This window comes from Juglans regia, chromosome 10, assembly GCF_001411555.2.
Source record: "Juglans regia cultivar Chandler chromosome 10, Walnut 2.0, whole genome shotgun sequence".
NCBI lineage: Eukaryota > Viridiplantae > Streptophyta > Magnoliopsida > Fagales > Juglandaceae > Juglans > Juglans regia.
Genome location: NC_049910.1, coordinates 35,754,244 through 35,773,752, shown reverse-complemented (window position 1 = coordinate 35,773,752; position 19,509 = coordinate 35,754,244). Strand labels below are relative to the sequence as shown.

The following is a 19,509-nucleotide window of genomic DNA, read 5'->3' as shown; positions in this document are numbered from 1 at the left end:
GGAGGGAGAAAGCCAACAAAGAGAGAGAGAGAGAGGATTTATGTGTAGTCTGAAATTTTTCAAAACTAAAGGGATAAAAATATAATAAGACCAAGCAAGATCTGGCTTAAATGGAAAAAATGAGAAAAGAAAGTGTTTCTTGTTCATATCAAATAGCCACTTTTAAGATAGGGATATATATAACTGTAAAATACATTTTAAACCCTAAAATTTTATAGAAAAGTGCGTTTTACAATGAAAAAAAAGTACCGAAACTTCATGATCTATGAAAGGCTTTAATTAATTACCTAGCCTAGCCTAGCCTAGCCAGCCGGCGCATCAAATTATTAGGCTTAGACTAGCTAATTGAAGATCATATATAATATTTATATTAATGGAGATCACAATTATCATGACGGACAAACAGTTGTCATTACGAGTCAATTTGTTCGTGTCAACAGATCATCTAGCTTTCTGGAAATATTTAAACCTAACTGGCCGTATCAAATGGCGCATAATTATTTGCAAGTACTAATAAAAATAAAATATCTATCAATATAATGAGCTCATGTTCATGAAAAGAAAAAATATATAGAGCTTTCAGTACAAGCAAATTAGGCATATAAATATATATATATATATATATATATATATATATATACTAGTAAGATGTTATGTGTCTGAGACACGTATGCGCAGTTTAAAGCACTAATATATTTTATTAAAATAAAAATAAAGTACATATATCTTATTATTTTATTACTAATATATATCTTAAAAGCTATTGAAAGATAGGCTATTTGTAAATTATTATAATACTTTTCTACTATAATGAATACGAAAAGACAAATCTACATAAATCTGTTTTCCTATTATAACGTATTTTTAAATTAGAAATTAAATCCATGATTATTATTATAATAAATATGCTAATAAAGCATATTTAAAGATATTAATAGTGGAATAGAAATCAATAAAATCTATAAAAGTAGCCATAAACAGAATGTAAAGGAAAATATAATTGTATCCATGTGTTCTGTAATTATTACAAACGGATGGAAAGTTAATGAAAACCAGTATATTCCGTTAAAACAAGAAATTTCTGTTAAAATAAGAAAATTTCGTTTCATAGGCTTTTTATATATATTGAGAGATATATATGTGCAGATGATCCGTATATACTGATCCTATATTTGGGTAGCGTGGCTAGCTAGCTAGCTGGATTAATACATGCTTACTTAATTATATATTGCAGTTGACAAATAATAAATTATATACCTTACTTTTTATAATACTTTACATAATAGTATTTTAAAAAGAAGAATTACTTTATAAAATAGTGCTTTATAAAATAACAATCATTTTTTAAAAATATCTTTATTTTTCAACATCTATTATAAAATTATATGTTGTATAGATCGATTACTCTTACACTTTAAGGTTGGTGTGGATATAAAAACGGTCTCATCTCATCTATTTTTTATAATTTTATCAAAATTTTCACATAAAATATAATAATTAATTTAACTTTTTTAAATTTTAAAATAATAATAATATTAAAAAATAATATTTTAATAATATTTTATTTAACTTTTAATTTTTATCTAAAATTTTATCCTATCATCTTACTGTTTAAACATCTATCAACATGCAAGCAGAAAATGAACCCGGCCATCATGATGCGTACGTACGTGCGACGTGACATATATGTGCAATAATTATGATCGATGCCCATATATACATCATGATGTTATATATGGTTATGACACCTCCAAACAAAATATCTTCTTCCATATTTTTTTTCCCAATCTGGCCTCTGTATATTAATACGTGTGTTTGGGTTAGGCAACGAGATAATTAACTAGTGATCAAGAGCAGAAAACAAGGGAAAAACACTGTCCTTGACAAAATATATGATCTCCGGCCTACTGCAGCAGGCCACCTCCATTTTAGCTTGTATAAGTTTGAGGCAGGCAACGTACGACATACACAAGTATTACTCATGATGTCCTAATTATTAACAACGTAAGGCCGGTACGTAATTTCATATATGCTAACTAGCTTATAATTTGGGTATTTGTTTTTCCCTAATTTTCCTTGAATTAGTTGGTTCTAGTACTTTTTTAGTTTGGTGTAGTACTAGTGCTTAAGCTTGCATCTGATCATGAGGCTGTTGTATTTTGCAAATTTAAGCCGTTGTGTTGAACGTTAACGTACGTTTTGGTTCTGATGTTTTGCAATTCCAATACCTGCATGCAACCATATAGATTATACATGATATTCTTCTGCATATATAGAAGTACCGTTGAGCTGATCTTAATTCCTGATCTGATTGAGTACTAGGGAACATTAATAATGCAAGATGATGAACCGGTTTGCAAATTAATTCTCATCGATCCCTAGCTGGGCTTGCTGCTGCATGCTAATCTACAAAGCGAACTAGGTTTAGACATATATATTAGTCGAAAGCTACATTGATAACATTAACCCGTCGCTAAAATGGTAATTAAAGAACATGCACTTACGGCCCCGGCCCGTTGATCGACCATTTTCTCGCCGGGAAAAAATAACGTACAGTACGTAATTATCGAAAGCTTGCCTCTTGTAAAAATTAGCAATCCACATGCCCTACTGATCAAACGCAAAGAAGATCAGACAGAGTATATAATATAATTTATATATATATATATGTCTTTGGCAAGAATATCATGATGATCATGTCCTCATAAAATTAAGAAACAGTAAGTTCTCTGGGAGACAATTAATCTTTGATCAATATATTGAAGAATATTGCTGTACGTATTGCTTTTTTATAAATTAAATTTTTTTTCTGGGTTATTTTATTCAAATAATATGAAAATTAATTATAATTAAGCGCCTGTATAGAGTTGACTTTGCAAGCTGTACAATTAATTAATGAAAACTCAACTATTACTTATTAATGCTTCAATTCAATTCAATATTGATCTTTGACTTGCTGCATGTTAACGTACAATTAATTAATTAGTGACACTAATTAATTAATCGTACGCGACGGTATTGTGTATGGCTTGCTATTTGAGTGAAAATGTCAATTTCTAATTATACACTGCGCGCCTGCTGGCTGCATGTGGGCGGCTCTCTATTGGAATATATATTCTCTTTGCGTTGTTATGGCCGTACTTGACCTCTGTGATCTCAGTTTTCTGGTTGAATGTGCCTTTGGCCGCTTGGCTGGGATATTTTCTATTGGCAGCTCATGTACTTATTGTGTGGTTTGATGATCAGTTGAAGAACCATGCACGCGCGTTGTCTCTGAGTTCTAAAGTGACGCATGATCTTTGTCTGAAAGCACCATTTCATGTGGGGCATAATTCTGAATGTAATAATCTTGTTTAAAGGTTGGGGAAAGTGCTTTAATCACTACTCTATGTGCGTGGGTCCATGTCATAGCGTTTGAATCTTCCCTAGCTAAAATCACTAATAAAACCAGTGCCGATGATTGTCGGTATTCTTCTTCAATCAATTCAATATATAATATCTTCTTATATATATATATACGTACGTAGAATATATAATACAGACTTTTGGTAAATCCTTTTGACGTTCCTGAAATGAAACAAGAGTTTTTTAGCATGTCTTCTGTTTCGAGAGTATAGTCATGATCTATTCTACCCAGAAAACTAAAGCCTAATTTCTTCAAGAAAATTAGTACTACGTCTTCGATCCATAGTAGTGTTGCCACTGTCTATATATTTAAATGCAGATGGCTTCATGAAAACTAAAACTTGCAATCGTTTTATTAATGAGTAGCGCCCATGTTCAACCATTTATGAACCTTCGATCCTCGCTTCACATTACCATTAAAGCAACTCTCTTCTGCTATTCCAAGGGAGCAAGATTCAAAAACCATGGATCACGAACATGTTTCAAGCTGGCCAAACGTTCAGTTCGTACCTGACTCTTATGTACGCCCACCAGAAGAAAGACCAGGGAAGCTCGTTCTTAGTTCGTGCAAAACAATTCCAGTTGTTGATCTTGAGGGTCATGATGAAACCCAAATCATTCTGAATATTATGAAAGCTACCAAGGACTTTGGATTTTTCCAGGTGCAAACTGAACCCATTGTTTTCTCTCCCTTTATTTATTTATTTTTTACTTTTATCTTCTATTAGCATCTTTTAGCATTTTTTAACTCCTTGCATCATGTATCTCAAGAGTTACAGAACTGATCTACAACTGATTCGAGGATATATGAACCTAGTCTTCATCAATGAACTGATGAAATTGGAAAAAGAAAAGAAAAGAAAGATATAATGATCGAAGAATGAATAGTAGTCATTTTTATATATGCATGTTTCGATATCTTTATCATGTAAAGTTTACATTTCCTGTCCAAAAATGTGTTAATCAGGCCATCAATCACGGAGTTCCCAAAGTATTAATGGATGAAGCAATGGCTGTTTTCAAAGAATTCCATGCCATGCCTGAGAAGGACAAGAGAAGTCAAGGCTCCAAGGACCCCAGTAGAAACTGCAGTTTCTATAGAAGCAGTAAAAATTACACGACTGAGGATGTTCACGTGTGGAGGGATGTACTTACACACCCTTGTCATGATCCTTTGGAGGAACACATGAAATTTTGGCCTGCAAAGCCAACTAGATACAGGTTATATATAAAAGAAGCAGTATCATTAATTGATCATGCAATTAAAAGCTGTCTGCATGCAATTAATGACTTTGTTTTTTTTTTTTTTTTTTTACAATTATACCTAATTAAACTGATCATTTTGCTATTGGCAATTAATACACATGAAGGGATGCTGTCGGGAAGTATGTAGTAGAATTGAGAAAGCTGGGGGGGAGAGTTTTGGAGCTGCTTTCTGAAGGATTAGGACTTGGTGCTAGTTATTTCAGCAGTACTGGACTTAGTGGGAATCCTGTACTGTTGGTGAATCACTATCCTCCATGTCCAGACCCAAGTTTGACCTTAGGATTAATCAGCCACATAGACCCTAGCCTCATTACCATATTGCTCCAAGAAGAAAATGGGCTTCAAGTCTTCAAAGATGGTGAATGGATTGCTGTTGAACCTCTTCCTCATGCCTTCGTATTTAACGTAGGCCTTGTGTTACAGGTATGTCTTGATCTCCTGATCATTATGTTATTCTTTTTTTTTTTTTTTTGCGTTCATGAGTACTTCTTGGCGATAGTTTTTCTCCTTTTTATTTTTATTATTTTTTATTTATTTCGCGCGGATATATGTTTAGTAGTGTGTGTTGCCACTGTCTTATATATAGTAGCACTGCTTAATATAATAAGCTAGCCTCGTATTAATTAGCTTGTTATAATAATCTTCTTGGTAAAAGGCTTTAATTAATTTGCATGAAAATGTTCACTCTGAGCTGTAGATTATAAGCAATGGGAAGCTTAAAGGTGCAGAACATCGAGCAGTCACAAATTCAAGTCTTGCTCGAACATCCGTTGCCTTCTTCATTTATCCTTGTAATGATATCATTATTGAACCTGAAAAGGCTCTGACAAATGCATGCAATCCCCCATTGTTCAGATCCATGAGATTTAAAGAATTTCAAAGAAACTTCTTGTCTAGATATGCCAATTCTGAGGCAGTGCTGCAATTTTTAAGCTCTGTGAATTAGTACTCCTGATCATGAAGCAAGAGAACGGATCGTGAAGATGCTATCGATCGTTTGCTCTAGGAGACAACTAATATATATATATATATATATATATATATGTATGTATGTATATAAGTTTTCCTCACAAGTCTGTTTTTTTTTTTAAATAGATTTGAATAGTGCAATCTTCTAATTAAGAATATTAGAGGGAAATGATGGCATGCATCAACAGGCCGATGAAGCTATAAATGTTGCTATATAGGTATATATTTTGTGTAATATATGTGTGTGTGTGTGTGGCAATACTACGGCCAATTAGCAAAGTGCTCAACTGCTAGCTTGATCTCAACATCACTTCCAATGACTCGATGTAACAAGTAGTAAAAAAACAATTACCTAAAAGTCAATAATGAGCATGACTTTTAGCCCAAGCTAGCACCGAAAAGTATTAGCTAATAATTAAGTGAAAATGAAAACGAAAATGAAATGAAAACACTAAAATACAGGATTAATTTAGCGCATGCAACAAAAAAAATATATCAATAATTTTGGACTCGACGAACGTTAATGTTGATCCTTAAATGCAAAACAAAACATATAATATACACAAGAGGGAGGTGAGGCATGCACTTGCTCGCCCCTCCTTGCCCGATAATAAGCAGGCGCGGGGGACAAGCCACAAGGTACGTGCTTGCTCGGCCCGTCATGCATCCTTGGGAGGAGTTGCTCGATCGGCAAGGTGAGTTATTTTGACGGGATCTAATGCCAAGTAATATTCCACAGATGGCAATTAATATTATTTGTTTTCTGATCTTCATGAGATAAATTACCGAAAGCTCTCTAGTCTCTATACTCTCTCATAGTTAATTTCATGTCTCTATTATGGTATATATATCTTCATAATTGACCCTTATTTTGACATTTATATATATATATATATATATATATATATATATATATATATATAGGATCCGCCCCTTTAGTATGAGAGCCAACTCGATTTGGTTGGTGATAGTTGAATTGCTCTTTTTCTTTTTGTTCATTTCTTATCTTCTACTTTTGTAACACCATACTCCCCACGGTTAATAATAATGTCAATTTTAAAAATTCTCAAGAGCTGGAGTGCTACTACTGACGGCCATGACTTCAAAAATTCTCAAGAGCTAGAGTGCTACTACTAGCTAATGTATGTTAATCCTAATTTATGATCAAGTTGCCTACCTTGCAGCGTTAATCCAATATTCCCAGCTTGAAATCGATCACGTAAACTAGAAGGAGAGAGAAAATGTGAGGGATGTTGTGAGAGGAATGAGGCAATGTGGGACATGCGCGGTCGTGGATTGGGTATTTTGGGTTCAACCATTGCACTTACGGAGGTTTATGATTTTTTTTTTTTCAAAATAACACACGGAAGGGAAATATTTATAAAGAGATTTGGGAGAGGGTGCCAACGAGTTCAAGTTCGAGTTGGAATTAATCGTGATAATTCAAGAAGAAAGTTTGAATTTAAAAACATAAGATAGTAGTTCATTCAAAGTAGGATTTGCAGTGATTGAGACTGCATAGGGGACTTCAATCAATGATGATTTTAAATTGAAATAAATTTTTAATGGCCAATCTTTAAATTCTAAAAGAAGTTTAACTTATTCAATAAATAATAAATGAGATTTAACCTAATTATTAAACCTAATTAAAATTCTCAATCAAGCTCAATAATTTATCGTTCATGGACTTATCCAATATGGCCCATTAAATATAATTTAAGCTAAATAAAGATGATCAATATTCCGAACTTAGAATTATTGGGCTGGGTCGTTACAAACTCCCCTCATAAAAATTTCGTCCTCAGAATTTGCTAGACTTCAAATAACTTACATACTTATCCGCCACATGCTTTCCATGTCTCCTTACTCCTCAATCATTTGGTCAAACCTAATATTCAAAAAATTTCGATCGTCTCATATTTTGGTCTGATGCCTCACTAATCCTTTAGGTGCACACATTAGCACGCTACGTGTCAACCATCATACACTCAAAATTCAATTCAAGCCTAAACAAATATCAACCTTAACAATGAGATTGATAAATTCACCTAACAATTATGTTAACTCCACATACAATGGTAACTAATGATCTCTACATAAATAAAACTCTACACATGAAATAATAATAATAAAATTCTCCACCTAAAATAATAACCTCAATAAATCGTAACCTAAGTCTCACCAAAGTTCGTGTCCAAAATCTTACAACTCTTCATTCCTAATTTCTTCAAATAAAACTCTACAAAATATGACTATTTCCTCATAAACAAGATGCATAATGATTCTTGAAACCAAAGGTTTACAACCTCATATTTAGAAACTTCCTTACCTTATGCGCTAAAACTCTTACACGTAGTAGGTGCATTTTCACATGCATGTATCTAAAACTTATCATTCTTAATTTTCATTAACACAATAAATAGTAAAAGTTAAAAATACTTACTACAAAGTAGGACATGCCTTGAGGAGACCTTGGCCTAATTTTTTTTTTCACTTTAAATTTTCAAAATTCCTTTTTCCTTGTATTTTTTTTTTTCGCAAAAATGGTTCTTTTGTTTTATTTTGAAAAGTCTACAGAATCTTTCAATTTGGGCTCTAATACAAACTATAATGCTCTGCTCTCCACGGTTAATAATAAAGTCACTTTTAAAAATTCTCGAGAGTTGGAGTGCTAGTACTGACAGTGACTTAAAAATTTTCATCTTAAAGTAATGCCAAATACAAAACTTCCACATAATAAATAAAATCATTCTTTAATAAAAATACTGAGATTATAAATGAGTGTGCGCGGAAGCATTTATTAAAATTTCTTAAAGTCTATGCCGTAAAGATCCTAACTTAAAATCTCTGTAGATGATCTAGGCCACTGTCACGCCCTGTACTAAGTCTCATCTTGTAGCTTTAGCTTCATAAGTATTCTGATCTGGGGTGGTTTAAAAACATAAAACAACTAAAATGAGTTGATTACTCAGTAAGAAACATATCATAACGTAAACATACTTAACATAAATTTTTCATAAAATATTTCATCAAAAACTTAAAAGAAAATTTTGGAGTAGAGGTGCTTTTAAGTAAACAGAAAATTTTCATCTCCATGGAAGCCAGAGTAGAGCGGCCCTGGTAGAAAATCTACTTAACATCCAGTCCACTTAATCTACACCACACACCTGACCTGGAGAACCTAGTCTAGGGGATCAACTCGAGTTCCAGTTCCACCTACTCTGGCACCCGACATCTCAAGTTCAGCTGCCCCTCTCGTTGAAGCTCATGCCCCTCTCTCACTGAAGCTCCTCTCAGCAACCCATTACAGTGAAACAGCCTCATGATGTAATGTCCAGGTCAAGCAATGAAATGGAGTCATCAACAAATTTTCCCATTCTTCATCCCCTCTTGATAAAATTTCTCTCCACTAAAACAGCCTTCCCCTCATCTTGCTCCTCTCTATTTTGGTTCCTCCTGTCTCTCTTTGTAAGTCCAAATCTGAGGTAGAGGAACTGTGCCAGCATCATCTGGTTTAACCCCTAGTAGTTGTAACCCATTACAATGACAGGGTAAGCTAATTACTATGGTTTAGACTAATTTTTATACACTGGACTTTTCGTTGGTGACAAATGATTGTAGTCTGATTGTGTGAAATTTTTTTATCTTGGTTTTGTGTTAGTGATTCTAGTGATTTTTTTTTTTTTTTTTGTGCCCATATTGTGTTTTGACATAATGTTTCCTTCACCAAATGGATATTGTGTTTGTTGATTGAGTCTAGGGATGAAAAGGGAGGATCATGATTATAGTGTCTGATTTAGTGTTATTTATTTTTATTTATTTTTATCTTGGTTTTGTGTTAATTTTTGAGTGATTCTAGTGATTTTTTTTGTGGCCATATTGTGTTTGACAGAATGTTTACTTAACCAACTTAATGTTGTGTTTATTGATCGAGTGTAGAGATGAAAAATGAGGATGATAATTATAGTGTCTGATTGTGTGTTATTTTTTTTATCTTGGTTTTGTGTTAGTTTTTGAGTGATTCTAGTGATTTTTTTGTGTGCCCATATTGTGTTACATTATTTCACCAAATAGACTTCAATGCCTTTTAACTCAAAAAATCAGATAACCAATCAAATAATATCAATCCTATCTATTCTTGACAGTCTCAAAAATGTTTAAATTATCATCTTCCACTCATTTATAGTAAGCCCAATGTAACACCTAGACCCAGCACCAAACCCGCATTCTAAAGTTTGTTTTGAGTTTATACGTATGAAAAATCCATTTGAGGTTAACGATTAATTTTTGGGGATAGGCCATGGGTTTAAATTTTTTATTGGGCTTGATAATTAGGTTAAAATCTTTTGATATTTTATGGATCAGGTGGAATTTTTTTTTATTTAGTTATGGGCCGAAAAATTTGTGTGACAAGTTGGATTATTGTAGAAGTTGAGTTGAGGCCCATTAGTGTTGTTTAAATAACCGACCCATGGAAATACTGTTAAACCAAAGAGATGATTAGGACCACGCTAACTAGTCCAGCCCATTTATAATTCCATACACTATCCAAGATGTGGGCTCAATACTTTGGAATGAGTCAAAAAGCCCAAGCCCATGAGAACCAAGAATCAGACCCCATGCCATGCACATCTCCTTTTTCACTACGGTTTTTAGCTACTATATATATATATATATATATATATATATATATATATATACACACACGCTACACACTTCACTTACACACACCCTACACGTAAATCATCTTCAACCTAAGTTAGGGTTGCCGCCACCTGAGTTTCAGTGAAGCAACACCTCCAGTTAGCTGCCGCCTGCCACTGCCCAAGGCCTAGCCTACTACACCTCCACAAGTTGCCAGCCCATGTTACTGTTGACCCATACTCCTCTGCAGCTCAACAGCTTCTCCACACCTCCATCCACAACTACATCGTTCTCCCCCCCACCCCCACTGTGCACTTCTGTAGTGCACCACCCACGGCCAGCAGAGGACGATCACCACCACGGGTAGCGAGATGCCAAGCACACAAATCGTACAACAAGGGACCAACAACCAAGAGCCACTTCACAAAAGCCCAATCCCGTGTGCGTCCACCGCACGGAACCACCCTGCCCAAACCTCACTACCAACCTTCTTCTTAACCACTCATGGTGCCACCATCGTAACCCAGCCATGAGCCCACAAGTGGAGCCACCGTTGGTCATCACACAAAAGCCTCTGATTGCACCACACGAAAACAGGGGAATTATTTTCCCCACCAACGAGCCACCCCACGTCGTCAACTCCCTCCACGTTGTCATCCACTTGCACAAAAGTGCCGCCGGGCACCTTGGGTTCGAGTTCAACACTAAATATTTATTCTCATGGGAGATCACAAGATAGGAAATCGAACAGAGGTAGATCAAAATCAAAGAACATGAGGGACAGCAAGTCAAGGCCTAAGCAGTAGGTAACTTGCTGGAATTGTGGCAAGGTGGTTCACATAAAGAAAAACTGTAAAAATCCAAAGAAGATGGAGAATGATAGTGCTAATGTGGTTATTGAAGAAGTACAGGATGTACTATTGCTCGCAGTTCACAGTCCAATTGATGACTGGATACTAGATTCAGGGGCTTTGTTTCATACATCTTCCCTTCGGGAGATAATGCAGAACTATGTTGCTGGTGATTTTGGGAAGGTGTACTTGGCTGATGGAGGAACATTGAACATGGTGGGAATGGGAGACATTGATATTGCACTCCCTAACAAGAACAAGTGGATCTTGTAAAAGGTCAAATAGATTCCTAAGTTGAAGAAGAACTTCATCTCTATTGGGCAGTTTGATGATTGTGGTCATTTAGTAGTGTTCTCAGATAGCACCTAAAAAGTTACCAAAGGGGCATTGGTATTGGCTCGGGGTAAGAAAACTGGTAATATGTATATGACTACTAGTTTGAATAACATTATTGCTACTACCGTTACAAAGAGCACAGTAAATCTGTGGCATTGTAGGCTTGGCCATATGAGTCAGAAGGGTATGAAAGAACTATTGTCTAAAGGCAAGCTATCAGAGCTGAGGGAGTTGACAGAACTTCCATCATGGAAGAAGATATTGCACAACAAGTAGGTGTACCAGGTGAAGACTGAGCATGATGGCAGTAAGAGGTACAATGAATCATTCAGAATTAAAGAAGGCAAACAAACAATAAAAATGGGCTCAAATGCATGCATAAGACAATAGAGAGTTGCACACTCACGTTGCATATAATACAAAATGTAAATGTATTAAAGAAAGAAATATACAACAATCAAATCTTATTTAAGGCAAAAATACAATTTTTGCAGCAAATTCTTACAGTAAACCACTGGCCTCAGTAAAGCCTTACAGTAAACTTCGTAGTGTGGGTGGATGTATAGAAAAACTCTTACAGTAAACCACTGGCCTCAGTTCTATGCAGAATTTAAAAATTTTCTCCATCATTTACTCTATAGTCATACAGAACTACCAGACTACAAATCCTTAAAAGTTGAAGTTTCCTGGTTGAGTTTCAATGAATAAGGATATCTACTCGCTAACCTTTTTATGAGCTATGATACCTTTAGCATTAGAGAAGATTATTATCATGAGTATTATACCCCCATACTTCAACGTTCTTAGAAGAGAACCAGCATGACAAAATGGAATATCGATATGTTAAAGCAAGAAAAAGAAAAAAAGAGTACAAAAATAAATCATACACCTTATTAAGTTCTACATCTAGTCAAAAAAGTAAGGTTGTGTTGATAAACATATCTTATACATATATATATATATATATATATATATATATATATATACACACATGTGTATATATATACATATATATGGAGCTAAATTTGGACATTTAAGATGTGTCTTTCAACATATATTTTTATCTATTATTAAATTTTCCTAGATTATATAAACTTCTTCAAGGATGGTTGGATCTGAGGACCACTGTAAAATAGAAGCTTATATGACTCTCACAACCCTTCGATTGTAAGAGCCAGATGTAGCCTTCTTAATAAGCAGCCAATTCAAATCCAGAGTCTTGGAAGGGGCTTAATCCACTTCTAAGGGCCCTCTAGGTATTATCTTGGGCTTGGGCCATGGCATGGTCCAATAAGCAAAGTGAATAGAGCCAGACCACTAACTGCCCGGGTATTTCAGGATGAAAGGGTGATCGGCTCATTTGGAAATACGATAAGCCCTAATATCCTTAAGGCTTGAATTTCAAATAACAGGCGGGATGGTTATCGAATATTATTTGAAAAAGTTACAAAGCTCTATTTTTAGGGTTCAGGTAAGATTATGAGATCATCTGAATATTTGGTTAGAGAAATCATATTACTCTTGGCTAACTTAGGCATCGGAGGTGTCACATCAAACCCCCAAACCCCTTTACTATGAATTAGAGACTTTTTCTTCCAACCTTTCCAAGATTTGCTCAATTTGCTTCATGGTATCAGAGATGATACTTTAGGGTTCCTTTGTAAAATAGATCTTGTCTACTGCGAATGGCTTCAATGGCCTCTATATCGTTGAATGTTGATTATTCAAATCCTTACCATTTACAAAATGGAGATTCGCCTGGATCCATGTTGGTGTCTAAGGTGCTTACGGGAGACGATTATCATAACTAGTGTAGATCGATGGAGATGGCTTTGAAGGCCAAGAATAAGATCGGTTTCATAAATGGAGCAGTTGTTCAGCCAACCAACACAGATCCATTATATGTTATGTGGGATCCCTGTAATAGCATGGTGCTTTCGTGGATCTTAAATTCCATATCAAAAGAAATTGGAGAGACGATCATTCATGCGAAAACAACCAAAGAGATGTGGAAGGACTTACGAGATCAATTCTGCCAAGGTAATGGACCAAGAATCTTCCAATTGCAGAAAGAACTTTCTTCTTTGACGCAAGATCAAAATTCAGTGAGTATATACTATCAAAAATTCAAACGTTTGTGGGATGAGTTGTTGAATTATAATCAAATACCTAATTGCACATGTGGAGCATATAGAAACTGTACTTGTGGTGCTACACACATGCTTGTGGAGTATCAACAACGTCAAAACATTATCATGTTTCTTATGGGTTTAAATGAGGAATTCTCTCATATCAGAGGGAAAATTTTATTGATAGAATCATTGCCACCAATTACTAAGGTTTTTGCTTTAGTAATTCAAGAGGAGAAACAGAGGGAAGTTGGGTCTATGATTAGATCTAGAGTGGAATCAGCAATTTTTATGAATAAAAAGGTTGATAATGCAAGACCAAATCTTGGAAAGCAGCAATATATAAAGGTTTTATGTACTCATTGTGGTATGAAAAATCACACGGTGGATAAATGTTATAAACTGCATGGGTACCCTCCAAACTTCAAGCAAAAGGGAAGAGTTTCATTAGCAAACCAAATAATGGCTCAACCTGCGAGTACACCCTTTGATCAAAATTCTGGGTCTTTCTCTCTAGAAGAATATCAATAGCTACTTGCCCACAACCATCTGATCAAAATACCATCCATCAAGCAGCCAATGTTTCCTCTAACCCAAATGCATTACCTACTTTTTCAGGCAAAACTGTTTTTCCTTCAAATAACAACACATCAGCATGCCTTTCAAGTTTCTCACCAAACAAAATTGAATCTCCATATTCTTTTTCAAACACCTAGATCATAAATACAGGTTCCACAGACCATATTATACATTCAGTCAAGCTTTTTACTACAATCACACGAATCCTAAACACCTTTGTTAAACTCCCAAATGGAGAAAATGTTACAGTCACGCATCTTGGGACTGTACAATTATCTAATAGCCTAGTATTGAAAGATGTATTATGTGTACCAAGTTTCTCATATAATCTTCTTTCAGTTACTAAGCTAACTTCTAATCAGAATTGTTGTTTCATTTTCATGCCTGATGTTTGTTATATTCAGGGCCTTACCTCATGGAAGATGATTAGGAAGGGTAGAAGAGCAGCTAGGTTATATGTTCTGCAACAACCATCAGTGAGTGCAATCAATAATTCCATTGTTTTACCAAGTGTCAACTCAGTATTTGATTCAAGTTTTATAATTTGGCATAATAGGTTCGGCCATCCATCATCGTCTAGACTACTTGTTCTTGCTAAATCCATTCCAAACATTGTTTCTCAGAATAAGATTGTACATGATAATTTTTGTACTGCATGCCCTTTGACAAAACAGAAACATCTATCTTTTCCAATCCACTCATATAAATCTACTTCTTCTTTCCATTTGATTCACCGTGATATATGGGATCCCTTTTCAATACCTACCCATGATGGTTTTAGATATTTTCTAACCATTATTGATGATCACTCAAGATCAACTTAGGTGTATCTAATGAAATCCAAATCAGAAGTGAAATCCATTATAATCTAATCCTTACACACTTTCAAACAAAAATACAATGTGTAAGGACTGACAATGGTTTAGAATTCAATATAAAGGATTTTTAGTCTTATAAAGGTATCATTCATCAAATTTATTGTGTTGAAACTCCTCAACAAAACTCAATTGTTGAGAGAAAGCATTAACATCTTCTTAATGTAGCAAGAGCCTTAAGATTTCAATCTAATATTCTTTTGAAATTATGGGGTGAGTGTGTTTTAACATTAACTCACATAATCAACCTTATTCCTTCACACATTCTAGGTGACAAATCACCACATCAGATTCTGTATGGAAATGTTCCTGCATATAGTCATCTAAAGGTTTTTGGCTATTTGTGTTATACATCTACTTTAACTCAAGATAGATCCAAATTTTCTCCAAGGGCAAGAAAATGTATTTTTGTAGGCTATTCTTTTGGAACAAAGGGATAGAAATTATTTGATTTAGATTCTCAAATATTTTTTGTATCCCGAGATGTCATATTTCATGAATCTATATTCCGATATGTCATGGTTCATGAATCTATACTCCCACTCCAAAATCAGATTTATCAATCTTCAACTTCCTTACTATCTGATGTTGTTTTGACCAATTTCATTTCAGAATCTGATTCTTTTTCCATGCCTCATAATTTTTCAACTTTCATACATCAAAATCTTCCATCAACTTCCTCATCTATTCCAGAAAATTCAAATGTTCCTTCACCTCAAGATAATAATCATTTTCCTTCACTTCGAAAGTCAACTAGACAACACAAAACTCCTGGTTACGAGTGTTAGAATCATGCATATGACTCTAATTCTGAAAGTTCTCTTCGGTGCGCACGTCATGGTCTCCAGCTTTGCTTGGTGCCTGGTGGTCACCTTTTCAACCCCAAAATTAGTCATTTTCCCTCTAAATCATCACTTTTTAGTTATTTTTTCACTTTAAATTATTTTTCTTTTATAGTAATGTTTATATTTAAGAACGATTTTTATTTTGGATTTCGTCGAGATTTTGACAAGATACTTATTTTATTGGGTATCTTATATTTTAAGCAATAATTATAACTTTTTATTTTTTCCTAACTATTTAAACTCAGCTTGTAAACTTCATATGGCCTGACGCCATTTCCAAATTAACGACATATGGATGCCATTTCCAAATTAACGATCCTTATTAATGACATGTCGTTATAGCTGGTAGTAATCACGGTTGCATATTTTTCAATGTTTTGAATACCGTTTCGGGATAGCATTTCGGGATAGTCGATATATAAATAAATTATATATATAAATATATATAAAAATTATATTCCAAAATAATAGTCTATATATAAATAAATTATATAAAAATACATATATATAAAAATTATAAATAGTCTAGTTTGAATTAGGGGTTAAAAAATAAATTTGTAGTTTGAAAAAAAAAAAAACACAGAGGCTGAAATATCGACCGGTACAGGCCGAAATTTAGTCTGGTATGGCCGGTACCGGCCGGTATTTTAGCAGGTACGGAACAGATATAGTACCTATACCGGCCGGACGGCCGAAACGAAAAATTTCGATCGTACCAGCCGATATGGTACGAAATTTAAAACACTGATTTTTTGACCAGAAGACTTTGACTCAGTCATAATGGAGAGGAGATAGAAATGGACAAAGAGAGGTAGCTTTTGAATCTTTGATTTTTAGTATGAGACTGACTCTGTTTTCAATCTTTTGCGCTCTTTGAAACTCTTAACCCAGCCAACTTCCGTTGCTTTCAACTAGATGGGGTGGACGAGGAATCTCAACATTTTTATATAATTCTAAAATTTTAAGAAAAATTATATTTTTATCATACTATGACAAATCAATAGTGTGAATACTTGTACGTAAAAAGTCTCATTAACATATCCATGCGTATGCTATATTTAATTACTACACATTTAAGTCCACACTAATCAGTACTTTAAAACATTCATAATTTCATTCTCAAACATCACTCAAACACAGACAATTTTCAATTTCAAATTTTAAACTTTTTCTTCTAATCTTTCCTAAACATTACAATTTTCAAAAACTTAAAACACAAAAATCAATATAACTTTTACAAACTTGAAAATAAAAAATATATATTTAAAATAATTTTTTAATTTTATGTTGTTTTATTCAATTTTTTCTCTCTTTTCTCCTAAAATCTAATAAAATATCTTAACTCAAGACAGTTCACTATTATTCACAAAATTATGAGATACTCCAATTCATGTCCAAACGAGCCTAAATGCAAATGATTTACATTTCAACATTTTCACTAACAAACACCATCATACAATTTAAAGAAAAAATGGTTAAAAGAGTGTCAGCTGGTACTTTCAGTCATTTATAACTCTAAATGCCTGATCCTAGACTACCATATAGATTAGAGGAATCATGTTATGTTCATAAAAAGACATGGCAGATGTAAAGTTCACAAACTAATGTAGCTAAATATAATCCGATCCCTTTGATTTGTTTACAATAAAACCCAAGTGGTGAAGGCCTAAGTGGTGAGTCTTGAGATATCATTCCCCTCAAGGTCTAAGGTTCAACACCTTATAGGTGCAAACAATCTTTTTATATATGTACAATTCAATTAAAGATTCACGTGGCGTAGGTTTTCTTTTTCTCTCTATTTTGGAGGCGATTAAGATTCCCTATGGCTAGAGCCGCTGGCCTACCTCCTAAGGCAGGGCTGGAGGCTGTAGGAATCGCTGTCCAGGGGAGGACGTCTGGAGTGCAACAGCGCACTGAGCGTGCGCATGGCATAGGTGTTTCATTTGTGGATATGGTGGCTACGAAGCCTCAGTTTCTGCCTGAGGTGTCTCTACCCCTCCGGGAGCCTCAGTTTCAAGATAGAACTATGTTTTTCATGTTTTCGAAAGTGGAGATCCAGCAATTTACAGAGCCTTTTCGATTCTCGATGGTGTTGAAATTCCTTCTTCGACGACCTTCTCTAGATAATATTCGGGCTTTTATCAAGAATCGGTGGGGTTTGAAATCGATGTCGATAATTGGGCAATTGCGGAACCCCCGGAATGTGTTGGTTCGGATGTCACAAGAGGAAGATTTTATTAGTGTGATGGCGAGAGGGAATTTCAAGATACAGGGAAGCTCGTTTCAAGTTTTTCAATGGACTACGGATTTTGTTGAAGACGAGGATTCCCCATGGGTTCCTATTTGGATTACTTTACCGAGTTTGCCCCCTAATTATTTTCAGGAATCAATGTTACGGAGTATGGGGAATGGTATAGGAAGATTTCTTAAGAGGGATAACGCTACGGCATGTGTAACTCGGCCAGAGGCTGCAAGAATTTGTGTTAAAGTCGATGTATCATAGCCTCTACGTAAATCTTTTTGGTTGGGACCCCCGGGTCTTGCGACAAGTCATTTTCAGGAGGTCATTTTCAAATCCAGTCTAGCGTATTGTGTTTTATGTAGACGACAGGTACATGTTGAAAGTCGTTGTTCCAAGCGTGCATTTCATGCAGAGGGGAAGGAAATAACATCTAACGGGTTAGTGAAGGGGGACGGAAAGAAGAAGGCTGCGACAAACATCTAGAAGGTAGTGGGAAATAGGAATGTATCAGACAAGGTGGTAGGGGAAACTTCAAAATCTAGACGTAAAGGCATCCTTGAATCCATACGGGCACGAAAGGAGGGGAATAAGGGAGGGGTCTCGGGTGTTTGGTATGTATCGACAGATGGGAATGTATTTGAGGAATTCAAGAGTGAGGATTCGTCAAAAACGTTACTCTTAGAGGAAGGGGAAATTAAGACTCTTGCTGGTGAAAAGGAGTTTTTGGGTGGGGAAGATCTAGTTGACGTGGAGGTGAGGTCCCAGGCTGGGTCTGAGGGCGACTTTGAGGAAGAGTTGAATGAGTTAGTGGCAAAATCTTTCGAATCTGATCCCGACATGCATGTTCCGCTAAGAAAAGTGAAAGGTATTCGAAAGGAAAAGTCGATTGTGGCATTGGAGCGTCGTACTCGCTCCAAAAAATTTCTTTAATTTTGTTGATGCAGATTCTTACATGGAATATTAGGAGAATTCTTTCGTCGAAGAGTAGATTTCGACGTATTTTGAATAAAGTCGACCTTCTGTGGTGGCCATTTTTGAACCTTTCCTACATTCTAATAAGTGCAGTAAATGGGCACGTTGGATGAAATTACCTTTCTGCTTGAATAATGCTGAGGTGGGTGGAAAAATTTGGATTTTTTGGGCTGCTGAGATTGAGTTTGAATTGATTTCTTTGTCGGATCAAGCTATTAGTGGTTGGTTTATTTATAACAACTGTCGCGTACTTGCAACTTTTGTTTATGCTAGTTGTTTTTGGAGTAAAAGATTGGAGTTATGGGAGTTTCTTAAGGCTCAAAATTCGTACGGACTTCCGTGGTTCATTGGAGGGGATTTTAATATTATTCGAGACGATAGTGAAAAGGTGGGTGG

At 35.0% G+C, this 19,509-nt stretch overlaps 1 protein-coding gene across 1 annotated transcript; it reads left to right on the top strand.

Moving 5' to 3' along the window:
• The first annotated feature begins 1,860 nt into the window (after nucleotides 1–1,860).
• On the top strand, nucleotides 1,861–5,664 carry LOC108994449 (hyoscyamine 6-dioxygenase-like). Its single transcript, XM_018969673.2, has 5 exons — nucleotides 1,861–2,013; nucleotides 3,851–4,067; nucleotides 4,373–4,626; nucleotides 4,776–5,094; nucleotides 5,369–5,664. Exons 2-5 carry the CDS (start codon nucleotides 3,870–3,872, stop codon nucleotides 5,615–5,617), a joined length of 1,020 nt encoding a protein of 339 aa, XP_018825218.1. The 5' UTR covers nucleotides 1,861–2,013; nucleotides 3,851–3,869; the 3' UTR covers nucleotides 5,618–5,664.
• The last annotated feature ends 13,845 nt before the right edge of the window (nucleotides 5,665–19,509 follow it).

Bases quoted from the DNA above. Each gene is read 5' to 3' on its own strand.
- LOC108994449 (XM_018969673.2), top strand. From the start codon at position 3,870: ATGGATCACGAACATGTTTCAAGCTGGCCAAACGTTCAGTTCGTACCT. The intron at 4,068-4,372 runs GTGCAAACTGAA...TGTGTTAATCAG, and splicing joins AGGACTTTGGATTTTTCCAG to GCCATCAATCACGGAGTTCC. The intron at 4,627-4,775 runs GTTATATATAAA...ATACACATGAAG, and splicing joins GCAAAGCCAACTAGATACAG to GGATGCTGTCGGGAAGTATG.